General features: G+C 37.5%; 1 protein-coding gene across 1 annotated transcript; it reads left to right on the top strand.

Annotated features, from left to right (window-relative positions):
• Nucleotides 1-3,119: 3,119 nt before the first annotated feature.
• Nucleotides 3,120-5,606, top strand: LOC148102537 (uncharacterized). The gene is made up of 5 exons (XM_087842548.1): nucleotides 3,120-3,171; nucleotides 3,383-3,715; nucleotides 4,652-4,705; nucleotides 5,043-5,146; nucleotides 5,496-5,606. Exons 1-5 carry the CDS (start codon nucleotides 3,120-3,122, stop codon nucleotides 5,604-5,606), a joined length of 654 nt encoding a protein of 217 aa, XP_087698674.1.
• The last annotated feature ends 2,957 nt before the right edge of the window (nucleotides 5,607-8,563 follow it).

Raw genomic sequence — 8,563 nt, 5'->3', positions numbered from 1 at the left:
CCCGAATGTGGTCATTTGATCTACAAGAAAGTCATCTTCTCATAGCCCTAAACCTAAATCTCACAACATAGTCAATAATTATCCACCTTGGAGTGGGTTGAGGTCTATAAACCCCATTGCTGATTAAAAAGCATATAAAAAGTTACTGTAAGTTTGGCACACCTACCCCTGTAGGTGTAGGACTTTTCATGTTAACATAATCTTTTATTATTTTATTACTTTTTACAGTTTGTAAAATGATGTAAAAAGAGATTTTCACAGGTGGCATAGATAGAGGTTGATGATATACACCCTTCTAGCTATCTGTATGACACATACAACGACAATAGAAACCAAACAGCCTTTGGCTCTCGGAGGAGGCGGAAGCACTTTTTCTCTTCTCCTCCTCTCCCTTATCTTCCCTGCTTAGTTGTCCTTGTCTTGTCTCGTGTTTTTTTGTATTACTTTCCCTGGAACACTCTCTCACAGTCTTTTTTCTAAAAACTAAAGAGAATTGTGGATTTGATCAACTGGTCTCTGAATGCTAACTCACTGACGCATCACCCTCCCTACCCCGGATCCAACGCCACCTCCAACGCTTACCTCCCCTCTGATGTGGACATCGGGTCAGTTGGAGGCGCAGTCGAAGATTGCAGTGGTCCCAGATCAGATGTACACACTGGAACACTTTCCCATGTTGCTTGTCTGTGTTTATTGTGCTATGGTGTGTTGATATCTGTGCATTCTTGTATTATCCTTTTGTGTTACACATTTCAATGTTTTTTTCCTCGCTACCTAGCCTGACCTGTCTCCCCAATGTGATGTTTGTGTATTGTATGTACAGTCGGCAAAGTCTGTCATCTCGGTTGTGGGCAAAAGACCTGCAACTGACAAATAAAGGCTATCTCATCATCTCATCATCTCATATTTTTTTTAGCATGTCCTTTGTCGTCAGTTTTGTGTAGTCATGTTTGCGTTTCATTATATTTCCTGTTTTATTTTGAAGAGGTCCTGTGTTCAGTGTGTTTAGCTTTATGTTTCCCCTGTGATGTCGTTATTTTCATGTGTGTAAGCTGCTTCCCCATGTGTACCCACTTCCCTCATTAGCCTCCTGTGTGTATTTAGTCTGTGTTTTCTCATTCAGTCTTTGTCAGGTCATCTGTTGTTTTCCATGCTATCCTTGTAGGTTTGCATTTTCCACGTCTCAGGTATTCATGTCCAAGATTATCTGTGTTCATATTAGGGTCTTTCATGTTGTGCTTTATTTCACCCAGTTTAGGTTTAGGTTTCAGTTTTGCCCTTTTGTTTGTAGTTTTTTGCCAGCCCTCAATAAACAGCTCACTTCTATTACGTCAAGTTTTCTCTCTTTGCGTGTCTGCATGTGGGCCCACCTGATTAATCTTACAGTCTGTCACAGCGAGACTGTGACAATTTTCTTTGTCCCCTGATTGCCAAAACTTGATACAACATTTAAAAAAAACAACAAACAAACAAAAAACATTCTAATATTAGATGTTAGGGTCATTACTGATGATTTCATAGATCTCAGACCACAACAAACCTGAAGACTCAGATGTTTGGCTTATTAGAGTTTAATTAAATTTAATTAAATTTAAATTTTATTTATAAAGCACCAAATCACAACAACAAAACCCAACAATCATATGACCCCCTATGAGCAAGCACTTTGGCCACAGTGGGAAGGAAAAACTCCCTTTTAACAAGAAGAAACCTCCAGCAGAACCAGGCTCAGGGAGGGGCGGCCATCTGCTGCGACTGGTTGGGGTGAAGGACGACAGGATGAAAGACATGCTGTGGAAGAGAGCCAGAGATTAATAACAAGTGTGATTCAGCAGAGAGGTCTATTAACACATAGTGAGTGAGAAAGGTGACTGAAAAGTAAATACTCAATGCATCATGGGAATTCCCCAGCAGTCTACACTGCAGCATTACTAAGGGAGGATTCAGGGTCACCTGACCCAGCCCTAACTATATGGTTTGGCAAAAAGGAAAGTTGTATGCCTAATCTTAAAAGTAGAGATAGTGTCTGTCTCCCAAATCCAAACTGGAAGCTGGTTCCACAGAAGAGGGGCCTGACCTGAAAATGCATGTAAAACGATATCTTCACTTTTTTCTCCACTTTGCCCACAAGAGGGCAGAGTTGTCATGGCAGCAAATATACAACATCACAAGTACTCATATAAATGAGCGTAGAAACAGAGATAGTGATAGATAAATATGAACATAAATAGATAAATATAGAGATATAGGTATAAATATACATATAAATATAAAAGGTGCGTGTTTATGTTTCCTTTTTTCGTTTATGCCTGTTAAACATAAAAGAGAAATGTTCGCTTTTAAAATGTCTCTGTTTAGATTTGGTTTAACTCCATCTCAGATCAGCTCTGTGAGAAGGATGTTGCTGTTTTTCACTAATGTATCAATTAATGTACTTAATATACCAAATATTTGGCACTAGTATTAACCATGTGTTTCCTGCTTTTATAAGTCTTTAATCCAGGAATAAAATCCCAGGGATTCATGTGGCTAAAATGACCATTTAATCCACATGAATCATTCTGCTAGAGAGGCTTTCTCACTAGCAGACTATACTGGAAAGCAATATTTATGAGTTGGTGTTCGAGTTAGACAAGGAGGATGAATTCAGTACTTTGTATCAATCCTGGAACTAAACTTAAATGTATCTTCTGCCTCCATTATGGCAGAATTCATGGTTTATACATGAAAATAATTCCTACATGAATGAGTAACTATATGAATAGTTTTATTACTTTTTGGGATTCGTAGTAATAGCATGAATTAAAACTATTGTTGATGAACTGAGTTCCCCCTCTTTTGCTTTTTAATGCTTGGCACATTTATGTGTCTTATTTGTTTTATTGAGTTCTTTATACATTTGTAAACCTTTGTTCTATTCGTACACATTTTCAGAGTGTTACATAAAGCTACACGCTGTCTAAATGAGTGAATGTAATGAATGATTTAATCTCACAGGATGCACACATCATTGATCTACATCAAAAACCATACAGGAAACACTGCTTGTTGTCTGAACTGGTGCGTAAGTATGCGCATTGTGTGTGAAACAGAGACTTTATGCTGTTAGTGCTGCAGAGATGATACGACTCTGTTGGGCCATATTATTGATTTGTTATTATTGCTATTCAGGTATGTCCATTTACTTGTCTTATAATATTTTCTTGTGTTGGTATAGTTCAAGACTGCTTGGAACAATATTTACAAAATCATCAGACAAAGATATTTTTATCCATACTGATTTATTAATGTTGATGTTTATATATTATATTATATTATATTATATTATATTATATATTTTTGCACCAACTAATCAGATATTTTGTCTTTTTTTTAATAACAGAAGGCACTATAATCATCACAGAGCCTGGTGAGAGCATCACTTTGAAGTGTTCCTCAGAAGAATGCCCCCAAAACAATGGTCGATATACTGGGATGTATCTGTATCATAGGTTTACTGAACAGAATGAGGTGTATTTCTATAGCAATCATGTAAACAGCAAAGTTTCTGTGCGATCGAGATACAAAGGCAGGATTGAGTCAAACGGAGCTCCCATGAACCACAGCATCACCATGACTAATCTGAAAGTGGATGATTCTGGTGTCTACACTTGTGTCTACACAGAATCAGTAGACAAAAGTGCTGAGTGCAAAGTCTACACAGTTTTTGTAAGAGGTGAGTGTTTTCTTCTATTTAACGCCACAATCTTGTCCAGTAACTAAAAGACTGAAGAGGGGCTAATCACAGTGTACTGTAAATGTACAGTACACAGTTACATATTCAAGAGGTGATTTTTACATTAAGAAATAGCAACAGTATAGAAAGTTGGTTCATATTTACCTACACAGTGGTGACGTTACACATGGATGTGGTTATTTGGGCTCCAGACAAACCCTAAGTGATCAAAATACAAAGACAGAGTTAAGACAGAAGGAGATCCATTGAGCCACGACATCATCATGACCAACCTGACTGTGGATGTTTCTGGTGCCTACACTAGCGTCTACAAAAAATCAGTTGAAGAGAATGTCAAGTGCAAAGTCTACACAGTTTTTATAAGAGATGTGCTTTTTTTTACCCTTCTTCTTAAAAACTCTTTATTTTTATCCTGTAACTCGCATCTCTGTAGAGCTGGCCAAATGCAGGACATTGCATAGATTTGCATATTCAACAGACAATGTTTTGTAATCTTGAATTTTGTGAAGGTGAGAAATTGCAGAAATATCCAAGAAAAAGCAATATCATAACATGTGCAGTGGTGACATTACACTTGAATGTGATCTCAACTTCTTTACAACCAAAATTTAACTCCAATGGGCCAAATTATATAAATAAAAGACTCTTACTTTTATTATTGTCTTTCATATTGTTTTAATATTTCTTTCAGTTTTTAAAATGATGTGAAAAAGAAAATATCACCAGTCTAGCAGTATTTTTATAATTTTTAATGTTCTTCTCTTTCTGGTTTTTTTATGGTTTCTGAGAATTATTTAACAAGCAGAAAATTTATTGATGGAAAAGTACAAAAGATTGTCGTGTACAAAATTTTAGGGCAGCTGCAAGATTTGAGACATTTGGTGTAACCTGCATTTTTTTTTTCATTTTGCACAGGGGTACAAGTAGTGGAGAACTGTTCCTGTGAAAATACAACCACGATACCCACGAGTGAGTTCAGTACACCGTTATTGGTTTTAAATAGCCAAATTTCTATGATTTTTCGCAGTTGGCTGCAAAATAAACAGGAGTTGTGGTTCTAATTTGACATAAAATAGTCCACCCTTACTTTTATTTTACTGCTTGTCTATATGATACATACAGTTTAGTTTTAGATGACCTCTCTTCAGGGTTTCAGAGAATTCTGTATTGCATTGCAAAGAGTTAAAACAGTACATTTAAAGACGTGCGACCAGAAAAAAAAAATTACAGCAAATTTCTTGTGTAGCTGCACTAAAATACCACAGCTTGTATAAGCAAATAACCAATTTTCCTATATTTTTCACAGCACATCCTGGACAAGATGACCAGCACATCTTGGTGTTGATCATCAGCATTGGTGTCCTCGGCATGCTGTTAATCGTAGTCTTCATCCTATTGATCATTCAAAAGGTGAGTTCAGTTGTGTCTGCTTAAAGGTTTTAAAGTAAGGTCATGCTCTGCAAGCTATCATGTGCAGCAGTGGTTATTTTGTATATCTGCAGATACAGTAAGTTTTCACATTTATCAGAATCACCGCAAATGCGTAGAAGTGCTGTAATCATTATAAATCTTCTTGCCCTGAGTTCATGATAACATCTAAAACCGCTGACTGCTCTGTTTGCATCTTAAAGTGCAGCTGCAGATGTTTGCACACACACACACACACACACACACACACACACACACATATATATATATATATATATATATGTACGAATGTATATATACAAACTTTTCTGTGGTGTTTTACTACCAACAGGTGAAACAAAAGCGTAGCGTCAACATAAGACCAAGACGTTTGATGCAAGAATCCAATGACGTGTACGAAGTCATGACCAAGAGTGAACTCTCCCCTGTCTCAGAGCACTAATCAAACTCAAGTCCCTATGAGTTTGATTAGCAATGCAGTCAAATGTTATTGGCTCACTGAAGTCTCATGAAGTCATTTCAATCACAGGTCAAAATGTCAAACATTAATTTGTTTTTGGGTTGTTTTGTTTTTTGTTTTTTTTTACATTTTTTAAACACTGGTTAATTGAAACCACTTGAATTACTTCAAATCATTCTTAGTATTGATCAGCATTATTTTCACTGTCATATTTCATTGTATAGTATTGGTCTATATTTGAATAATGAAGCACAAGTACTGCAAATAGATAAAGGCGTTGGTACACACAATCTTTTTTCTTTTTCTTTTGCTTATTTAATGGAAAATAGACTATTGTACTCAAAACTATACACTGATTAGTGTGTAAATACATCTTCCGTCAAATTAATGGATTCTCATGATTAATTAGAATTAATCCATTAAAAAAAGATAGGAATGGGTATAGTTTTGCAGCTGAGATGGACATTGTTGCTCTGCTTTTATATATGTGGCCAAAGACCAACCATATACGTAGTACACCAAAACCAGAGGAGAAAGGGATGCGTAGACAGTTGCATGCCATGGAGGTAAGTTTTTAGTCTTGTCTGCACTTTCAGAAGATATACATAGGCTTGCAAAAGTATTCGGTCCCCTTGAACTTTTCCACATTTTGTCACATTACAGCCACAAACATGAATCAATTTTATTGGAATTCCACATGAAAGACAAATACAAAGTGGTGTACACGTGAGAAGTGGAGCAAAAATCATACATGATTCCAAACATTTTTTTACAAATAAATAACTGCAAGGTGGGGTGTGCGTAATTATTCAGCCCCCTTTGATCTGAGTGCAGTCAGTTGCCCATAGACATTGCCTGATGAGTGCTAATGACTAAATAGAGTGCACCTGTATGTAATCTAATGTCAGTACAAATACAGCTGCTCTGTGACGGCCTCAGAGGTTGTCTAACAGAATATTGGGAGCAACAACACCATGAAGTCCAAAGGACACACCAGACAGGTCAGGGATAAAGTTATTGAGAAATTTAAAGCAGAGATTTCCCAAGCCTTGAACATCCCACGGAGCACTGTTCAAGCGATCATTCAGAAATGGAAGGAGTATGGCACAACTGTAAACCTACCAAGACAAGGCCGCCCACCTAAACTCACAGGCTGAACAAGGAGAGCGCTGATCAGAAATGCAGCTGAGAGGCCCATGGTGACTCTGGACGAGCTGCAGAGATCTACAGCTCAGGTGGGGGAATCCGTCCATAGGACAACTATTAGTCGTGCACTGCACAAAGTTGGCCTTCATGGAAGAGTGGCAGGAAGAAAGCCATTGTTAACAGAAAACCATAAGAAGTCCCGTTTGCAGTTTGCCACAGGCCATGTGGGGGACACAGCAAACATGTGGAAGAAGGTGCTCTGGTCAGATGAGACCAAAATGGAACTTTTTGGCCAAAATGCAAAACGCAATGTGTGGCAGAAAACTAACACTGCACATCACTCTGAACACACCATCCCCACTGTCAAATATGGTGGTGGCAGCATCATGCTCTGGGGGTGCTTCTCTTCAGCAGGGACAGGGAAGCTGGTCAGAGTTGATGGGAAGATGGATGGAGCCAAATACAGGGCAATCTTGGAAGAAAACCTCTTGGGGTAGGTAAAAGACTTGAGACTGGGGCGGAGGTTCACCTTCCAGCAGGACAATGACCCTAAACATAAAGCCTGGGCAACAATGGAATGGTTTAAAACAAAACACATCCATGTGTTAGAATGGCTCAGTCAAAGTCCAGATCTAAATCCAATCGAGAATCTGTGGCAAGATCTGAAAACTGCTGTTCACAAACGCTGTCCATCTAATCTGACTGAGCTGGAGCTGTTTTGAACAGAAGAATGGGCAAGGATTTCAGTCTCTAGATGTGCAAAGCTGGTAGAGACATAACCTAAAAGACTGGCAGCTGTAATTGCAGCAAAAGGTGGTTCTACAAAGTATTGACTCAGGGGCTGAATAATTACGCACACCCCACTTTTCAGTTATTTATTTGTAAAAAAATGTTTGGAATCATGTATGATTTTCGTTCCACTTCTCACGTGTACACCACTTTGTATTGGTCTTTCACGTGAAATTCCAATAAAATTGATTCATGTTTGTGGCTGTAATGTGACAAAATGTGGAAAAAGTTCAAGGGGGCCAAATACTTTTGCAAGCCACTGTACCTATGTTTCACCATGAAAAGGCTAAGGAAAGACATAGCCAAAGTTAGCTTCACTGACTCCTCCAGAGAAAATAGATATAGATGTTTCTTACCTGGCATATTAACAGCTGAGGTGAAACGTGACTGACAGCCTACCCAGAGTGCAAAGGTCTTTGAGGAGACTCAAGAGTAAAAACATAAAATATTGCAAAATATTTAATTGACACATTTTTTTTTATTCTGAGTATTGATATTATTCAGAGTTAAAATATAGTTTGTGCTATTTGTTTTATTGATTTATTTTTTTGCAGACATTTTTACAGACCATTTTGGGGTACAGTCTATATTTACTCCCATCTAGCTTGGAAGCTTTTACACGCAGTGACTTTAAACCCTATAGAAAATACTATGCTACAGTATCTTCTACCTACACTGCTACAGCATCAAGGTTATCAAACTATTTGTAACTGATTATGAGGCAAATACTTCAGAAGGCTGTGTAATAAAGCATCATTCTGATTATTTCATCTGTACAATGTAACAAAGGAATGTAAATTCTATCTAATCTATTTCTTTCACATCTTTTCTAAAAGTGTTATTTAATTCAAATATTTCATATGCCACTTTTTTATCTCTATTTGTTGTCTTTGTTGCCACAAATAAATTAAATGTGTGATGCTCTTTCTAGTGTCCTTGAGCCTTCCTGTCCAACTTCAACGTGCATTCTTCTAACATGGGAGTTTCCTCAGTTAACATAGTTC

Source organism: Neolamprologus brichardi, chromosome 6, assembly GCF_056152115.1.
Source record: "Neolamprologus brichardi isolate AB-2024 chromosome 6, ASM5615211v1, whole genome shotgun sequence".
Classification (NCBI taxonomy): domain Eukaryota; kingdom Metazoa; phylum Chordata; class Actinopteri; order Cichliformes; family Cichlidae; genus Neolamprologus; species Neolamprologus brichardi.
This window is presented reverse-complemented; position numbering and strand designations above follow the sequence as displayed.